Source organism: Fusarium mangiferae (genome assembly GCF_900044065.1).
Source record: "Fusarium mangiferae strain MRC7560 genome assembly, contig: FMAN_scaffold009, whole genome shotgun sequence".
Classification (NCBI taxonomy): domain Eukaryota; kingdom Fungi; phylum Ascomycota; class Sordariomycetes; order Hypocreales; family Nectriaceae; genus Fusarium; species Fusarium mangiferae.
In genome coordinates, this window is record NW_024573929.1 from 1,921,878 (window position 1) to 1,940,902 (window position 19,025).

A 19,025-nucleotide genomic window follows, 5' to 3' on the forward strand; every position below is an offset into this window, starting at 1 on the left:
CCGCGAAAACAAAGGACGATGCCTTGAAACTCATTCAGCAAAACAGGCAAAGCGGCTATAACTGGGCGTATTGCCACAAGCTCTCCTTGTCTCCGTTCACGATCTACGCCTGGAGATGGGACAGTTGTAATGCCGTGAAAAGAAGCAGGGTTTGAAATACATAATTTGTTGTTGGTGCTGAGTCCTGGACACATATGGCAATACTTAAACGCAATCGCGTTCTGCTCATTCGGAGGTCATTCAGTCGAGCAACTTCTTAGAACACATCGAGGTTCAGAATAGATGTAGAGTTCAAATGAACACCGCGACAATCATACGAGGCTCTGCGATGGAGTTATGAAACGACCAGCTGTGCACTTGTCAATGTACCTAAAGATAGTACCGCTTGCAAGTCGTCGATGCTCGCTTCCACGAGAAGGGATGTGGGCAGCTTGACAGGGCAGCTTGGAGGACGACTCGTGAATTGACTAGTAGTATTGGGGTAAAAATAGGGATCAGATCAGGGACTCTTTATCTCTAGGTTGAATGCCAAGTTGGGCGAATGTATCAAAGTCCAATTGTCTCCACCTATTTGAGGGGAAGCGCGGATTCCCGTGATGCGCCGATTGCCGTTTCGGATTTGGTGGGGATTACGAAAAGACCTTTATCGTTGTCGAGTTGGACAACTTGGCAATTTAAACTCCCAAAGTCTCTGTTTTTGTTATCAATGGTTCAGTTGTGTTCATACTAGCTGGCTGTTACACTCAATTGCAGATAAAACACAATGGCGTCCCAAGTTGTTCAACGCATCAGCGTCCGGTGGCTACCGGAACCGGCCTACGAAGACACAAACACAATCGCACTCAATGTGGGGGGATACTTCATCGACTTTCGCGTTGAGAAGGAATCGCAAGCCATTCAATGGAGTCGGGCTGGTGAACGGATTCTCTTAAAGGATGACCCCCGTACGTTTGTTCATGACCGTCATCTACCTTCTGACCCCAGCTTGACATTTGTTGACAGCTACATATCGATGGACTCATATCATTGACTCGCTCGACCTCACGGTACCCGATGAAGCCTATTTCAACAAGCTATCCAATGGTGATGACATTGAGATTGGAAGCACTCCGTGTCCGCACAAAGACGGTGCGGTGACAGAATACGAGGAAGTATGGCGAGATATTACTCCCAAACCACTAAACGCATCTTCGTGGATTTTACAAAGCCAAGATGGAATGACCTTTGTTGGGAAGGTCGGCAATGTCTATCTGGCAATAAAGAAAGGTGCAGATGGTTCATTCTTGGCGCGGAAGGATACTCTGAACTTTTCAAGCAACTCATGGGAGAATGTGTTCAGGTTTGACAACGCCAGTGTTCTTCCACGAGCAGATGATGCGATCAAGGCTGTCGAAGCAGCAGGACGAGACTTGGATCGAGGAAGTAGCCTCCAAATAGGTGAGGATGGATTTATAGTTCGCGCTTTCAAGAAATAACAAATGCTATGAACACCTTGTATATATCTCACCATCAACCGAAGTAACCAAGAATAGCGTTGACTTCAACTTGAGTAATAAGGATCACAGAAGTTTCCAGCTTTTCACGAGATGAACATGTTGTGACTTAGCACGTATCTAACCCGTAGCCAACTCGTAGCCTCTGCGATTCGGTCCAGAATATTTACAATGATGGTATTGTCGGTCCTTTAGATCAGACCTAGACCTACTTCAAGCCCAAACGCTAGCCAGTCGTCACCAAGGGGGCTCCGAATTAGAGAATCTCTCGCAATAGTTTGCGGGCACGAAGTCTAACCAAACCGATAAGAGCATCACGCAATGTCAGACATCATGATAGATAAGAACTCAATTGATCGGAAAAACAAGAGCAGATAAGGTTAAAATTTCGCCGGTATCTAACGAGTCATGAGGACTTGGTTCGTCGCCCCGTGGGGAAGACCCTGTTAACCCCGCGCTATTTGCGAGCGCGGAAATCAGCTAGCGTCGGAATTTCGCGAGAGGGGGGAGACTAGCTTGGAGCTAGGATAGATAGCATTCTTGTCCAGATTAGAGCAATCCATTGAGAAGCCCGGGGTAATCACTCCAGTCATCCGTACACCCGGGACTACCATCTACTGGTTATCTGGGGTAATCTTCAGGAGGAAGATCACGGTATATAAGAGTGACTGTCCTGTCGCTCAAATTCTTGAGGTTCTGCTCAAGGCATCCACAGACAATCTCGGGACACACAAAATCTAAAAATCTCCAACATGAGCCACTCGAGTATGAGTCCAGATAGTGGGAAGAAGGACCCCAACATCGGACAAAGTGTAGAGGCAGACGAAAAGTCAATTCAGGTTATGCCCGAAGAGAACAGAGAAGTCTTTGATTCGTCAGAGTTCCGTGCTCTGGGATGGTAAGCTAAAATACCAAAGTATATACTTTTCTAACATCAAGTGTGTAGGGTCAAAACCACCATCATTTTGATGAAGCTCTGCTTCGCGACCGGAGTTCTCACCATTCCATCTGCTTTTAGCGTTGTTGGATATGGCCCTGGTATCATACTACTGGTGTTCTGGGGCGCTTTAACAACATGTAAGATATCATGCCAACAAGAAGAGCTGATGAATAACTTACGTCTTATAGACTATGCATACATCATGTATGCATTCCGCATGAAGTACCCAGGTGTCCATAACATCGCCGATGCTGCCGCGGTAGTTGGCGGACCGATTGCTCGTGAGATTGCTGGAGCTCTATTTCTTCTTACCTGGGTGTAGGTCTGCAAACTCCCATACCAACCACAATTCTCTAATCCGTGTTAGATTATCTTCTGGTTCAGGTTTTATTGGTCTAGCACAAGGTTTCAAGACATTAGCCGATGGTAAAGTCTGCACGGTCGTCTGGACCATGATTGCCGCCCTCTTAACTGCAGTAGCAGCAAGTATCCCAACATTAGGTAAGCTTGCTATACTGACTTGGATCGGATTTGCGTCCATCTTTACCGCTGTGTTTGTTGTCGTGTAAGTCTATCACAAGCAGTTCGACTTGGCATCCTCCGCTAATTACCTTTCCAGTGTCGGTGTTTCGCAAGTCGATCGGCCAGCTGCTGCCCCGCAAACTGGACCTTTTAACATGGAGGTCATTTCCGTCGCTCATCCTGGATTCGTTGCCGGTCTCACTGCTGCTATCAACCTTTTTGGTGAGTGATTGGGTTCAGCTTTTGGGTTAGAGCAGTGTTATAACTTTGTTACTATTTAGCTGGCTACGCTTCGACTCCCACTTTCATGCCCGTCATCGCTGAGATGAGAGTCCCAAGCTCATTCCCTAGAGCTTTGTTCTCCTCTCAGGCTTTTCTTATGGCATGTTATGTCTCCTTTGGCATGGTCGTATACTAGTGAGTCGTAATAGAATGGGGTTTTTAGATTAAAGTGCTAACACGAAAACCAGCTTCTGTGGTCAATATGTTGCTAGCCCTTCATTGGGCAGCGCTGGTGGCACGGTCGAAAAGATTGCCTACGGGATTTCTATTCCAGGCTTTATCATGACCTCCACTCTTTGGGTACATTTAGCAGCAAAATTTGTAAGTCTACTGTACGTCATTGTGGATAGGGGCTAACGAATTGAAGCTTCTCGTGCGTATCCTGCGGAACTCTGAGCATCTCCAAAAACATAGCATTATTCACTGGGTGACTTGGCTGTAAGTTGAGGCATTCTTTCTGTGTGTGATGTTGCTAATCAACACGTAGTGGCTCTACTTTGGGTATTTCGGCAGTTGCTTTCATTACTGCTGAAGCTATTCCTTTCTTCAGTTACTTGATTGGTCTAATTGCATCAGCTTGTTGTGCCCCAACATGTGTAAGATTTGATCCTATGCTCTCTAACAATTATCTACTAACGAGAATTAAACAATAGTTCATCTTCCCCGCTTTGATGGCCCTTTACATGGACCGAGGAAATCACAGGTCGTCTAAAGGCAAGATTGTACTTTGTGGGTTGCATATCTTCACACTGCTTTTAGGTGCTTTTATTACTGTTTCTGGCACGTATACTAGTATCCAGAGTATCATTGACGCCTACGCCAATGGTGTTGTTGGAGGAGCTTTTACATGTGCTTAGGCTTTGAGCGACTTTGGCAACATTTAAGTATTGTTTCTATTGTACTTTATAAACTCTCAAGTCAGACTTATTATTACAACACTTAATACTAATTATACTTCTTTAAACAGCCTATGAATTTCTATATTTAAGTATATATTTAAGTATATATTTACTTTAATACAAATTATTATTTAACATAAATTCATTACAGTTATATATAAATTACAGAGTATTTACTATTATACAATAAACATCTCGTGAATTAAGTGTACCTTATCTCGAGTTGGTCTAAAGTTATCACGTGCCTGAATCTAGCTCCACTCAATAACATAGCGCCTCACAATCCCAAACCATTCTTCCTCCTACACCAACCAAGGTTTCAGCGTTTACTTCAAATCCCTAGACAACTGCGAGACTGATGCCAAATACTTCACGTAATAAGAGGCACAGGTCAACTCCTGCGTGCGCACGATGTTACAAGCTAAAGCAGAAGGTAAGTCTATGACAAGTTGTTTCTAGGACAGTCGCTTACGGCTTGGTCAGTGTGACAGGGGGGCTCCCAGATGTCTTCGATGTGTTACAGCAGGTGTAGATTGCGCTGCGATCAACCGGCAGACTTCACTGGAGGTACCAAGAAGGTAGCATGACCTATGCACAGTTAGGGACATAATTATGGCTAACATCTTGAAGCCCAGTGCAGTATCTTGAACAGCGCTGGGCTGAGCTTCAGTGGCTTCGCAACAGCTCAGGCGATGATTACGCACTTACAAGAACCAGAACAGCTGGGCCAGAAGATCCGGCTTATCAAAGGGTCATCGATATTGCTGCCGTGTCCGTCTCGCCTTACACGACGCCGAGCCTTATCAAGTCATATCCAGTCCTGCAACATGAAGCCAAGTTATTTTATTCTTCTGAGCGACCCCCGCTTAAGATACCTGTCCATGGAAACTACTACGATATGTATCCTAGGACAGCTGGACAAGAATATGCAGCCCAATTTAGCCAGTTCAACGCCCAGAAAATCCCACTGGAAGTGGCCAAGCGGCTGTTTGCAGTTTACAAAGACAACATCCTTCCGCGGTTTCCATCTTTCATGGAAGAGGACTTGGATCAGCAATTCGACCTCTTCTACGGCGACAATGCTCAACCGTCTAACACCACAACCTTCATCGTTACCTTGATCTTGGCTATTGGGTCGATGACCTCAAAGCGTCACGAGTTCCGAAAGATCGCCGCCCTTACTGAAGCGTTACACGCGGATGCAATGCGACATATTGGCTTCCTGGGGGAGTCGTCCTTGACAACGCTTCAATGCCTTCTGCTGTTGATCCAGTGTGCTTTACTACTACCGCATACCGCTAACCTTTGGTACATGAGTGGTGAAGCTATGCGAATGGCCATCAGTCTGGGACTTCATCAGGAGCCTGATCTATCAACAACCGTGCTTTCTTCTCGCGCAGAACTACGCCGAAGAATCTTCTGGGTTGTAAGTACATCGTCATAATTATAATGAGTACTTCTGACGAAAGTAGACTTATGACTTGGAAAGGCTGATAGCGATTTCCAACGGTTGCCCTGTTGCTATAAGTGATGACCACATCTCGACGCAGTTGCCTTTTGGTGCCGGGTCAACACACGATGCTTCAGACATACAGACGTTCCTTTCAAGAGTGTCTCGTGCCTCTGAGGGAAAACAGTTCCTGGTCCAGATCATGATTTGTTTCATTCAAACCGAGATTCTATCAGTACAATTCTTTGATCAGCCGATACCCGACAACAAAGACCACAATTCATGGGTTTCTACAACCGAGGAATCCATACATGTTCTTCTAAAATATGCAAATTCTGAAGGGATCACGTCGCTGCCTCTGATTTCAGCAGCTCATCAGTGCCAGATTTCTCTTCACCGGCCATGTTCAAGAAATATTGCGGTTTCAGAATCATTGCTCATAAAAGCCGTCACTGCCTCCATTCAATTGATTGACCTATCGATCAAGACCATATCGATAGGTGGGTTCATCCTGACTTTTAGCTTAGCCTGCAATTCATTCCACGCAGGCGTAGTTTTGTTGTATGCTCTCAGAAATCATACTTTGACTCTCCAGCAAGCGGATCTCATCGACCAGTCCAATCATGCTTTGGAACAGTTGTGCAAACTTATGGTGAGTTTCTCGAGTCAGAAGATCGATGGTTGGCTCATAGACGTTTAGGAACTACTTTCTTCAAGATGGCCGGCCCTGTCTGATACTGCAAAATACATAAAGGAACTAATCGACACAAACCTACGCAACCCGATCAACGACCTCGGTACTGAATACGACATGAGTGTCCTGGAAGAACTCGACTTTCTAGTCACTCAACGTCGGATACATAGTCTATATCATCGTAACTTGCCAGTCCCGAATAAGCAGGCCAGTATTCTCGAAGCACAGGCGATCAGCGAGATCAGTCCTGGTTTCTTGCACGACGACTCTTGGTGGGACGAATTTATCGTCGACGACTTTGATATGTTCGCCAACCAAGACTCGGCAGCTGCTGGCTTTTCCTTTGCCACTCCTACGATGGAAATCCAAGTAGACGAGACGGAACCATCCACAACGACGCGTCCACCTAAACGGAAAGGGACAGATCTCGACGAGATCCTGGAAGCTCTTCCATCGTGTAGCTCTTGTCGGGATAGACGGATTAAATGTGATCGTCAACTTCCAGCTTGCACATACTGTAAACGTACAAATCGGGACTGTGCTTTCTTCGATCCCGTCCTCTCGGAGAACATCTCTTTCAGGTGAGTTCTGCTTGTATCAAGGCTTCAAAAAATACTATGCTAAAGCAACTCGTCAGGCGGGTACACTGTCTGGTCGAGAACATTAAGAAACTTACAGCTGAAGTTGGCACGAATCTGGTGGTCTCTCGTCGATTACCTTCGCTGGCAACCCATACCCAGAACATTGTGCTTATGCCCTTTCGAACCGTGACTCATTGTCCACAGGATAACGGAATCCTGCCATCTAATAATAGTGTTTCGTTCTTCGGTCCATGGACTTTATTGGGCAGTTTACGAGAATTGTTTCATCACGAGTCAGAATATGATGTTCCAGAAGTCTTGAAACAAGCTGTAAGCATTGGCGGCCTTGGCTTGAACATCCAAAATTCGCATGTGGAGTTACTATCGCCATCCACCACCTTAAGCTTGCTTCATCTCTTTTCCAGATCTGCACACGCTTTCTTCCCGGTACTAGACGAAACCGCACTGCAAGTGATGTTTGCAAGTCTCTACAGCATTGAAAGCTTTCTCGAACAAGATCGTCATGGAATCTTTTATCTTGTTCTTGCCATCGCTTCTTCTATTGCCAAGAAGAGTGAGCCAACGTTAGCTTGTTGGGCGCCTTCATTCTTCAACAAGGCTATTGAGAAAGTGACTGTTGTTTCTGATCACTCGAGAACTGAAAATATTGCACTGTTCCAAAGGACTCTCCTGATATGCGTTTACCTCTTGTTGAACCCAGACGCAGGGGATATATGGCGACATCTTGGATTTGCCATCCGCCTGTTTCTAGATATTTCTCACCGTCCGTCTGAGGATGAAGTTGAGGATCACCATTTGTTTTGCATGCTGACAAGAACCATGTACTGTCTCGAGAGGTGAGTCGCTCAGTCCAAGCATGCAAGTTCAAGCTGAGAAGTCGTAGCCAAGTGTCGGTTGCATATGGCAGACCAAGCCTCCTTGTTTTCGGCGACAGTCTTCGTCAAGTAAGTGTCTCACAAGGACGATCCAATCACAGAGACTAAATAGCATTACAGGAACAGGGTCAGACGAACTCCAATACTATCCGAGAAGGCATCTCTATCTATTTCTACCTCATCTCGTTTCATAAAATGAAGATTCACAGTGCATTGCTCAAAAGAGGCTCATTAAGTGACGACCCCGACCAGTCACAAGTTGGAGAGTATAAGAGAGATATCGAGGAATGGTTTGTTCTCTGGAAAGAACTCGTCACTCTCCTAGCTGAGACTGAAGACACGTATCAACTTTTATCTTGGGGCGAACTAAACTACTACCATGCCCTATTCATGGTCTCAGTTCTATGTCCTACAGCTGGGCAAGCACTCAGCCTTTGCAACATCATTACGAAGGCAGCAACTAATATGGCGCGTCAACAATTATTCTTTAGTCACCTAGTTCAGGCTGACAGTCAGGCCAATACTCGATTTATATTCCCAATGAATTGGACTCTGGGTCATCTTGTTGCTCAAGTTGCTGTTCAATTCATCGACCGACATAAAAGGGGATCCAGTCCGAAGCCCGAAGAAACTCTCATGATAGCAAGGTGTCTTTCACTTTTGTCGTCTCTCGAAACAGACCCCAATAATCTCTTGATTGGGCAAGTGATGCTCCTTGAGAGCTTATATGAGATGAAAGTTATCAACAAGTACAACTCGCCTAGAGCTTTATCACGTATTTTTCTTTCAACTGACACTTCTTTAGCTGAAATCCAGTCATAAAATGCATTAGGATGTATTACCTGACCATTTGACATCGCTTCCATCAACTGTTCCAGTTCTGTCAACTCTGCCTGTCGAACTTTGGGTACCACAACTCGACGCTTGACGAACTCCAGCGCTTCCAATATGTCAGATCGAGTTCCTACTGACGAGCCAATTATCTTCCATCCTTTTTGGATCATCCACAAGGGATGGAAGTAGACCTTTGCGTCTTCAGGGAGAATCGAGATACACATTAGTGTACCGAATGGGCCTAGCATCTCGAAAGCCTGTTGATACGCCGCGGCTGATGTGGCTGCCAGCACGATAGCTTTTGCGCCCTTGTCTCCAGTGATCTTCTTCACTTCAACACTTGGGCTAGCCTTTGCGATATCAATGAAGTGATCAGCGCCATTGATTTTACAATTCGCCTCCCTGTCTTCACCGGTGTCTATAGCAATGACTCTATAACCCATGGCATGAGCAAAAGCAACAGCGAGAGATCCGACTCCACCGCCTGCGCCTGAGATAACGATCCACTGCCCAGGCGTGAGATGACAACCTTTAACGGCTTTATATGCAGTCACACCACTGCATAAGATCGGTGCAATCTCCTCATCTGGTATTTCGTCGAAGCCTTCAGGTATTCTGGCGAGATACCGCAGCGGAACCAGTGTGTATTGAGCGAATGTGCCGTCATAAGCCTTTCCGGAATGGAGTGCTTTTTCGCATCTAGTTTCCCCTTCGTGGACGAGATCAGTACAGAATCCACACGAACCACAAATGTCCCTGGTCCAGGCTACTCCGACACGTTGTCCAATCTCTACGGTTGGATCGAGAGCTTGAACATACGAGCCAACGGCAGCGATGCGACCAACGCCTTCGTGTCCTAGGATTGAGCCGACTGGACCCATGTGTCCAACAGCCATTGCATAGTCGGAGCCGCAGATACCAGTTAGGGAGAGTCGAACAAGGACTTCATCGGGTCTAGGGACTGGTTGGGGAATGTCACGAATGGCGAATCTAGGCTTCGTCCCAGCCTTTTGAGGTGACTGTCAATCAGCATTAGCATATTCTCTTAATCGGAATGTGATTACAAACTATCAGCACTGCGACCCGATTCATGGCAATTATTGATTCGTAAGATCCAAGGTTATATCATTTGCAAGGAACATCTTCACGTAATTCGGGCTCTTGAGGCCCTCTTATACAATATTGCTAACTGATCATTCGGTTCTTTTATTGGACGTGGACTTGACCGTAAAACGCATTGGCTTGCAATTGCCAGGCTATGTAATCTCAATTGCCTGTTAGCGGCGCATATCTCCGTTCATTGCGCATCCCCGATAATAGTATTGTCATCATCAAGGCCGACGGCTACTTACGGAAATCTGCTAGCGTCGGGTTTAAGCGCGGAGGCCACGCAAGACAATAAAGAGGGATGATGGCTGCTGGGCTGGTGGATGACATATATTATATACCCTTTGTAATGATAGATTTCTATAAAATTATCGGAATCAGACGAATTCTTGGTCTTACCAAAGCCGTCAGTCACTTTGGCAGAGGTGCATAAAACGCTTTGCATATAGTGTATCGGCAGGATTCAGAAAGGTAACAATATATGACAATAACATATAGGTATATATTATAGGCCTTCCAGCCACCACTCCCTGTAACCCTTCTTTGTTTGTCGTAAGCGCTTATTTGAGATATCTCCAGGCTAATAGAGCAGATAGTAAGTGCTGATATATCGCCCTTCAAGGCGGAAAAGTTAATTGGGACTCTTCCTCCAATGCCTGCTATTAACAGTGCTGTAAGCTCGTTAGCACTGTGATTACTGTCGCCAATCTAGAACTAGCGCTTGCACCATCCGTTCTGTCCTCTCCAGATACTAACACAAGCTTAAATCTGCAAACAACAGCATAGGCCACAGTGTACAATACATAATTGCAGCATGGAAGTGAAACGAATTTATTGCAAAATGGCATGTGAATCGCTACGTATTTGTATGCTATTAATCATAAACGCCTACTCCCCAACCTGTAAAGACTGGCTTGTATGGCTGATGCCTCTTCAGCTTGCAAGAAAAACAGCATTATAAGATACAAATAAATCGCCTAACCTAACTGATAGCTGCTGGCGGTTTATCTGTGTCTGACTCTACTAAACATATACTTATGGGTTTGTTGTATATCTAGGTGGTGCACCGATAATGATGACTTCAAGTGATGCCTCAACAATCTAGACTTTATCAGCAGTGATCAAATCTTGCAGAGTGTTATACATACCTGCGTCTTTTCGCTTCCATCAATGGATATACCCGCCGAGATGCGAAGGAAATGCGTCGTGTCCAGCACGCACGACTTGCACGTTGGCAATGCATCCATGATTAGGTAGTGTCGCCAGGTTCCTAAATCCACCTCGAAGTGCTCTCTGTCAATAGGGAACAGTCCTTGTAAGTTCCAACCGCTCCGTGCCTCGGCCACAGTCTTTACTACCAGTCCGATTTTGGCTTCTACATAACTCTCTAACTGCGCTTCTACACTGCGTATGTAGATATTCTCGTTGTTAACAAGCTCTGACGGAGTATGCAGGATTAACTGTATCTCTGTCGGCCTCCCCGGGGTCAGTATGGGTGGTGACGGAAGTAATAGCTCGAGTTGCACCGTAGGTTCATACTGAGGTAGACACTCATCAGATCGTGTTCTGATCCCCGAGAAGCCTTGGCTAGCCAGAGCTTTGTATAGCTTTGGAAATAGCTTACTCGCAGAGATTGACCCGATATTAGACGATGGTAAGACTGGGATCGAAGGCTCTGACTCGAAGGATATGGATCGACGGAGAGTTTTGAGTCTTGATACTCGGCAGAGAAGACAGTGTTTGACGGTTACGATTATGGCGTATTCAACCTTGACGGTATATCCGGACGATGACCTCTCGAGTGATGGCGGTAACTGGCAGCGGCATTGACAGGTGCTGCTTGGGAGTGTGAAGTCAAATGGGGCATAGTACTCGGCGTCATGATTGTTACTCGGTGTATCAAAGGCCGAGCTTTTTGTAGCGAGTTTGATCTTCTTGGTCTGTTGGAACAGCTGCTCTCCATTCAGCATAAGTCACCGAGTGTCGGGTTGGCTAGTTACTGTGTGCACCACATCGTCTGACTTGTTGCATAGGGATCCCGTGTATCTTGAGGAAAATGTTGCACCAATTTGACGCTTGTTGGAGTGTAAACTTAGTTTACCTATGAACGCCTGCATTCAGCACCAGGGGCATAGAGTTTATCATGTTGTTGAGAAGACCTACCTTGAATTTCGGCAGTGATTTCTGATGGCTGCTTGAGTCTGTGGCACCAGATGAGCAGCTCTCCCCGTATACAATCGCCTGGCCGGTAGGGGTGAGCATTGGCATTTGCTTCAAGAACTAGCTCAAGGCGCATGGCTTGGATGATGGGATAGATATCACTGAGTGTAGAATAGCCCTAAGATGGCGAATGACTTGAGAGACAATGTTGCTCAGTACAACTAAGCAGGTTCATGGCGGAGGCCCATCACGTACAAGTATTAAACATGCCCTTACATCTAGTGATGGTGATCTCAAACCTCACGGGACCGGTGGCATCTCACATGCAGCCGGAACTGAAGCATAACCCGGAAACCCGGATGAAAAGGACCGAGCATGACACTGAATTGAACTTTTATGTAACAAAAATGCAAAACGCTCGAATCCTTGGCCAAGGTTCAGTCCAACAGACGCACTCTTCCATGTCACGACGTATGCTTAACAGACAATGCACTACCTCTAACTTCCAGTTCTGGTAAAGCACGAACATCAAGCCCAATCAAACACGTCTAAATTAATAATTCGTAATATCCTCAGTTGAGAATCTCCGTGCACACCATACAACCGGAGAAACACCAACTACGGGTATTCGGATAACTCGGATCAGGCGGCTATACCGCCTACAACCCCACATGGAACAAAAAGAACAAGTATCCGGCTTCTAGCCGCTGTATCAAGCCCAAAATACACGGCATCAATTGAAAGTCGCATATCATGGCGGAAACCTCGTCCCGAGTCGGCTTTAAGCGGAAGCGCGTCGCCAAGGCATGTTATAAATGCCGGTCGATGAAATCCAAGGCAAGCTTACCCACTTTATCTTATCTCTTGCTTGGTATTGATGTGTTAGTGTGATGGAAAATGGCCTGAGTGTAGTCGCTGTAAGGGCTACGGGTATGATTGTGTCTACGCAGCTGGGGGTCGGGCCAAGAGGCGCCAGGGCGCTTCTACTGATGATGGCTCGCTGGACAGTGCTGTTCAAGGACATGGAGATTTGCGTGAAGCGATAAGGCAGTATGAGTCGTTATTGGACATGGTAGTGTCGAAGCTGCCTACGCCACAGCATCAGGAAGACGCATCTTCAGTGTTGGCTTGTATGAAAGCCGCTGACAGAGCCTTATCCAATATCGACGCAACGACTCTTACGACAAGGCTCACAGCTAGCTTGACTGCCTCTGACACTGTTTCTTTCCGTCCGCAGGCCAGTCAAGCCGAGAGATATCTTGGCAAAGTGAGCGACGTGTGCTTCTTCAACCTGGTCAAGCGGGTTCTGCAGGCTCAGCCCGGGTCTTTGGACTCTGACCAACGAGTTGACAGCTACGAGCAGGTCGATGATATTGCATCTCCGAGTGTGAATGTCATGCCTGGTCGGGTCGTTGAGCTGCCGAGTCGTGAGGCGGCGAAAGTCTTTGCTGATGTGTACTTTTCTACTGTACATCTGGCGTTTCCGTTTATTCCGCAGTCGCCGTTTATGAGATCGCTTGATCAGGCGCTGGATTCGTCGGATGACTGTTGTCTGGATAATACCAGACTTGCACTGATATGTAAGTTATAGCCATCGTTGTGTCGTCAGAAGTTCGTTACTGAAGCTATAGTAGATATCATTTGTGCGATTGGAGCTTATTACACCAGCATACCGGGAGAACAAATCGGAGCAAACAAGTGCCATGAAGTTTATTTCCTTCAGGCACTCTCTCTAGCTCTGCCCGCTGGGGCAGACCGATCGATCCACCATGTGTCTCTGCTCTTGGCCCAATGCTTCTACATGTTAGCAGTCTGCCGAACAGACAGGTAAGTCCGAGTTCGATATCAGTCCACTTATGTGTGACTAACTTGACAGCTGTTGGGCAACATTGGGCCAAACGGTCCGTATGGCCCAGAGCATTGGGTTGCACGTAGAGCAGAATGATCCCCAGAGACTCAAGGGACCCGGTCGTTTACTTGTCGAGCGACGGCGGCGGATCTGGTATTGCATATATGTTCTAGATCGCCTGATCTCTTTACAATTGGGCCGACCTCCAGCGATCCATGAGGATTACTGCCATGTTCCGCTGCCGTCCCGGCTTGGCGACTCAGACATTGATTGGGATGGCGACGAGTTTCCAACCATGTTTGAGGGCCCTTCTGTCGGGGATTACCATCTAGAGGTTATCTCCTTCTCCAAGATCGTCAGCCAGGTCCTGCGAGACCTGTATAGCCCACGAGCTGGCCAGACCTTGACCAGTGACCTGTTTAATACTAAGGAGCTCGACCTTAAACTCATACAATGGAAGCAATCTCTGCCAAGAACGTTGCGATTCGACTTGGGACATGCTTTCGACAGGTCCTTCATCTTCAAGCGTCAGGTACGTATCTTTCAGTATAAATAATCGCTGGTCATCACTAACATACTGAAGCGAAGCATGCTGGCGATTAAGTATCACCATCTTCGAGCTCTCATCCACAGACCGTACCTCTGCTACCCCATCATGCGCAATCTCGATGACGAGACCGACATTGCACTCAGCCAGCCGAACTGGGCCCTTGTCAGCATCTATGAAAAGGTATGCATCGCCGAGGCTCGCGAGACAGCACGTCTGCTGCACTGTATCTCATGTGAGAAGGATTTGGTGCAGGAATTTCCATAGTGGCAGATGATTTCGTGTTTGATATGCGCAGGGTCCATCTTGGTGGTCTCGAGCATTTTTAGTCAGCAAACGGGTGATGCTTTGGAAGGATTTGATGCTGCTGGTATTTCTGATGATGCAGAGACTTGCTTGAGAGTATTTGAAGCTTTGAGTGTCAACTCCAAGGGTGCTAGGATTGCGAGAGACATGATGGAGGGACTAAAAGAATGCGGTTTGAGATGGAGTATGTGCACACAATGCCTTTGGTTCGAGCTCGTACTAACATATATGCAGGAGACGCGACGTTGACATCTGAGCCACCTTATGCAGCACCACCAACATCTCATACAGCCTTGGCAACTAGAGGGCACATTCCAAATCTAGATGGGCAGGACGCGTCGTTATCGGAATTTTCTTTTACCACGCCCAGCGCCTGGCCAGCAGAGATTGTCGATTCCATGGCGTGGTCGGTCCAGTTCTTTGGCGCCGTTCAGTCTGGGGAGTAAAGTTGCATTAAGGCGGCTGGAGTAAAGCCCTAGTCACCTCGTTGAGTATCAATAAACGAGACTAGAAAGGGTTGCTCCAGGGCGACGGGATACATGTCAAAAGAGGCTTGTTGAGCAATTGCCTGCAACGCGTAGTGTTATCGCGCGTTTTGTGATGACGCGACGCGACTTATCCGGTGGGGACGTAGCAGACACCAATCCGATTAGACAGCTCGAAGCTCTAGGGCATCAGAAGTTACAGGGTAGACAGATCTTTAAATCAGGTTACCAGCAAGCTTCAGTTAAACACAAATTATAATTCATTACCGCCTTTATATATGCTTGTCATATAAATGTATCATAATTATTATTTATTTGCTGCTTTGTTTTAGCTCAAGATATCTTGAATGCTACGGCATCTATTCACTTTTGTTGCTGTTTCATTACCCTTTCGACCTATCTCGACTAGCCAAAGCTCGACAACTACCCAGTAAATGACAAGCTTGATTGCATCACGCACGGGAATCACACCGCTACAGCACGCAATAACCATAATCCTGTTTTCGCACGCTTGACAGCTCGGCAATACCAGTCAAACACCTCGTGGCCATCCCACAAGCTGAAAATGATGCAATCGCCATTCGTAGCGCATGCGGCTGAAGAGTCCAGACCAGGGAAATAGTGACAAAGACGTAATCCCAGCGGAGATCATACGTTGCACAATTATGATCGAAGATGCAGCTCCGAAGTGAGCGGAGCTAGAGAATGTGGATGACGGAATGGCGTACAGCTCTTGGCCCAACTCGGTAAGGTCGACAGGGATCTCGTTGTCCAAAGCTGGGAAACCCAGGCGTCAATCATCGATTTGGCTGCACCCCACACGATCTGTTAGTTCCCGTGGCGGTCATAATGATGTCGACGACGTAGGAAAATCGAGCTGTCCCTGCTTGGGGAACAAGTGAAGTGCTATATGAGAGTGGTGAAAGGTCTCACTTGGTAGAGCTCATCATCAAACGCTCAATACTCACTCAATAACAAAAACACCATCTAATAATTCACTTTTGATACCCATACCTTAAAAATAAACGCTGCACAACATTCACAATGAGTGGTCTGGGCGCAAAGATCAAGGACATCCTCCACTCCGACAAGGACACCACCACAGAGACATCTCACCATCCCCCAGGATCATTCCCCACAGAAGAGATGGAGCCCAGCGAAACTCACGAAGGATACTCCAAGGGATATGAGCATAACAAGCTTCACAAGGCCGACGACCCTCGAGGCCATGCACACAAAGACTCTGGCGTCGGGTTCACCGAGCCCAACGATCCTACTTCCTACAAGCCCTCCGACGAACCCATCTCCGAGCGACGCGACGATCCTCTAGACAGAACTACCGACACTACTACAACTGCTGGCACTACAACCGCTGGCACTACAACCGCTGGTACTACTGCTGCTGGTGGTCTGGGCGACACCAGCAAGATCCCCGCTACTGAGGGCGCCACTGGAGCCGCTGCACCATCTACCCAAGACCATCCTTACTGGGGAGATCTCCCTAGCGGAGGCGTCCACAACACTGTCATCGGCCACGGCAGCCCTGAAGATGAGAACGCACGTCATCGAGCTGTTCACTCTGGCGCGACGGAACCAACTCGGACAGCTGGTACTCTCGAGAGCGGAACATTCCTTCACCGAAACGATCGCGACACTACATCCTCTACTACCAGCCCCACCGATGCTCAGCGAACTACTCAAGAGAACCCCAGCCAAACATCCGGCTCCCGCTTCAACGAGGGCCTAGCTGGTGCTGGGGCCGCTGGCGCCGGTGCCTTGGGCGCTCACGAGCTCGAAAAGCGCCGTCACGCTGATGATACCCAAACACCAAGCAAGGTCGACCAAACCACCGACAAGACTCACGACGAACACAAGGGTCGATCATTCCCTCTTCTCGGAAAGGACCATAAGGAAAAGGAGGCGCATCACAAAGAAAAGGAGACGCACCACAAAGAGGACAAGCATGACAAAGAACCCAAGGAGAGCAAGCTCGGCGCTCTCTTCCATCGCAAGGATAAGACTGAGACGGAGGCCAAGGCTGAGCAGGAGGCCGATCAAGAGAAACATGGTCACTCCAAGCCTGCTCTTGCTGCTGCTGGAGCTGCGTGGGGCGCCAGCTCTGCTGGGAAGGGTCATGATGACAAGACTCAACGTGATGTGACTGATCCTACTGGTACTCGAGGTGCGACGCAGTATCCTGCTTCTGGACTCGACTCTTCTAGAGACTATAGTGCCCAGCCTACTGGTACTACCCAGCAGCCTTATCAGCAAGACAGCTCCCATCGAGGTGCCGGTCTTGCAACTGGTGCTGCTGCTGGTATTGGCGCTGGCGCTTTGGCGTCGCACTATGCCCAGCGCTCTGACAATGACCGAACTGGCACTGGCTACGACTCTCAAAGCTACGACCCTTCTAGCACTTCTGCCAGAGACCCTACCTCTCAGACCTATCAGCAACAGGGCTCTCACGGCGATCATAGCCTCGCTAAGGGTACAGTTGCTGGTCTAGGCGCTGGCACACTTGCTTCCCAGTCCGGCCAGCACTCTAGCTCCAACCAGCCTTCAACTCTCGGCGCTACTTCAGCATATGGTGCCCAGCCAGACCAAACCGCCAACTATTCTCACAAAGATCCCGTTGGTCAGACTTCCCAGCATGACTCTCACCGCGGTGCGGGACTTGCTGCTGGTACTGCTGCTGGTCTAGGTGCAGGTGCTCTTGCTTCCCGATCGGGTCGTGAGCACGAGACGACTGGCCAGCATACCGGCCTTGATTCAAACCGAGATCTTGAGTCGCAGGGCAACCAGTCTGCTTATAGCTCTACCAACCCCACATCTCAGTATAAGCAGCAAGATTCCCACCGTGGTGCTGGCCTCGCTGCCGGTACTGCCACTGGGCTAAGTGCTGGCGCCTTGGACTCTCGATCTGGGCGCGAACATGAGACTACTGGTGCATCGGGACTTGAATCTAACAGAGGTCTTGAGTCTCAGACTACTCAGCCTGGATACAGCTCTACAAACCCTACCTCTCAGCACCAGCAGGACAACTCTCACCACGGTGCTGGTCTAGCCACAGGAGCTGCCGCCGGCCTTGGCGCTGGAGCGTTGGCCTCTCGAGCCGGTCGCGATCATCACTCTGATCAACCCACTGGCCTTGACTCCAACCGAGGTCTTGAGTCTCAGACCACTCAGCCTACATCTACTTCTACACGCGACCCTACCTCTCAGTCGTACCAACAGGAGGGTTCTCACCGAGGAGCTGGACTAGCTACCGGTGCTGCTGCAGGTCTTGGTGCTGGAGCTCTGGCTTCGCATGAGTCTAACAAGCGTGACGAGGATCGATACCTGAGCAATGATGGTTCCCGCACAGCTCAGCCTGGTACCACTGGCACTACCGGTACCGGGGCTGGTCTCGGCACTTCCTCCTCTGCCTTCGACAGTTCTCACAACGAGCCCTCACGCAAGTCCGAGCACTCCCAGCGCTCAACCGGCTCTCACCACTCCACACTCGCTGAGAACGCCAACGCTGGAAAGTACAACACCCTCGCATCCGGAACTCCCTCCGGCGTCGCCTACGATGACGATCTTTCCACCAGCCGCTCTACCCAGCAGCCTACCTCTGAGAAGAAGGATGATAGCCACTTCGGTGCCAAGGCAGCTGGTCTAGGAGCTGCTGCCGCTGGAGCTGGTACTGCTGCTGCTTTGTCTCGAAACAAGGATGAGAAGCCCGTTGAGGACAAGATTCGCGAGGAGCCTGAGACTGAGCGTAAGCTTGATCAGACTGAGTCTCACAAGCCTATTACTGGTGCTGTTGCGCCGCAGTTTGGAACCAACAAGCCTGTTATTCACAAGTGTCAGAAGTGTGGCGAGGAAAATGATATTAGCAAGTACTTTACTTCCAACTCTGGAAATATCTAAGGATTGGGATGGGTATATAGGATGAGCATACGATTATGAGGCATGTTTATATTTAGCTAGTTATGGAG

General features: G+C 48.1%; 7 protein-coding genes across 7 annotated transcripts; 5 read left to right on the forward strand and 2 right to left on the reverse strand.

The window, feature by feature from the left end:
- Positions 1–763: 763 nt before the first annotated feature.
- Positions 764–1,475, forward strand: FMAN_08414 (uncharacterized protein; the record flags this gene model as incomplete). The annotated part of the gene is made up of 2 exons (XM_041835299.1): positions 764–944; positions 1,003–1,475. The coding sequence occupies 2 exons, from the start codon at positions 764–766 to the stop codon at positions 1,473–1,475; spliced, it is 654 nt and encodes a 217-aa protein (XP_041685476.1).
- Positions 1,476–2,245: 770 nt separating this feature from the next.
- On the forward strand, positions 2,246–4,094 carry FMAN_08413 (uncharacterized protein; the record flags this gene model as incomplete). Its single annotated transcript, XM_041835300.1, has 10 exons — positions 2,246–2,391; positions 2,440–2,570; positions 2,622–2,751; positions 2,801–2,998; positions 3,053–3,177; positions 3,237–3,372; positions 3,426–3,558; positions 3,605–3,675; positions 3,725–3,833; positions 3,891–4,094. The coding sequence occupies 10 exons, from the start codon at positions 2,246–2,248 to the stop codon at positions 4,092–4,094; spliced, it is 1,383 nt and encodes a 460-aa protein (XP_041685477.1).
- Positions 4,095–4,547: 453 nt separating this feature from the next.
- Positions 4,548–8,221, forward strand: FMAN_08412 (uncharacterized protein; the record flags this gene model as incomplete). Its single annotated transcript, XM_041835301.1, has 8 exons — positions 4,548–4,569; positions 4,772–5,562; positions 5,609–6,238; positions 6,287–6,861; positions 6,918–7,718; positions 7,766–7,826; positions 7,878–8,098; positions 8,158–8,221. 8 exons carry the CDS (start codon positions 4,548–4,550, stop codon positions 8,219–8,221), a joined length of 3,165 nt encoding a protein of 1,054 aa, XP_041685478.1.
- A 117-nt stretch (positions 8,222–8,338) lies between these two features.
- On the reverse strand, positions 8,339–9,487 carry FMAN_08411 (uncharacterized protein; the record flags this gene model as incomplete). Its single annotated transcript, XM_041835302.1, has 1 exon — positions 8,339–9,487. One exon carries the CDS (start codon positions 9,485–9,487, stop codon positions 8,339–8,341), a length of 1,149 nt encoding a protein of 382 aa, XP_041685479.1.
- Positions 9,488–10,733: 1,246 nt separating this feature from the next.
- FMAN_08410 (uncharacterized protein) lies at positions 10,734–11,668 on the reverse strand (the record flags this gene model as incomplete). The annotated part of the gene is made up of 2 exons (XM_041835303.1): positions 10,734–10,799; positions 10,847–11,668. 2 exons carry the CDS (start codon positions 11,666–11,668, stop codon positions 10,734–10,736), a joined length of 888 nt encoding a protein of 295 aa, XP_041685480.1.
- A 943-nt stretch (positions 11,669–12,611) lies between these two features.
- Positions 12,612–15,006, forward strand: FMAN_08409 (uncharacterized protein; the record flags this gene model as incomplete). Its single annotated transcript, XM_041835304.1, has 7 exons — positions 12,612–12,695; positions 12,745–13,438; positions 13,493–13,685; positions 13,735–14,239; positions 14,291–14,437; positions 14,522–14,744; positions 14,795–15,006. 7 exons carry the CDS (start codon positions 12,612–12,614, stop codon positions 15,004–15,006), a joined length of 2,058 nt encoding a protein of 685 aa, XP_041685481.1.
- Positions 15,007–16,089: 1,083 nt separating this feature from the next.
- On the forward strand, positions 16,090–18,957 carry FMAN_08408 (uncharacterized protein; the record flags this gene model as incomplete). Its single annotated transcript, XM_041835305.1, has 1 exon — positions 16,090–18,957. The coding sequence occupies one exon, from the start codon at positions 16,090–16,092 to the stop codon at positions 18,955–18,957; it is 2,868 nt and encodes a 955-aa protein (XP_041685482.1).
- Between the last annotated feature and the right edge of the window lie 68 nt (positions 18,958–19,025).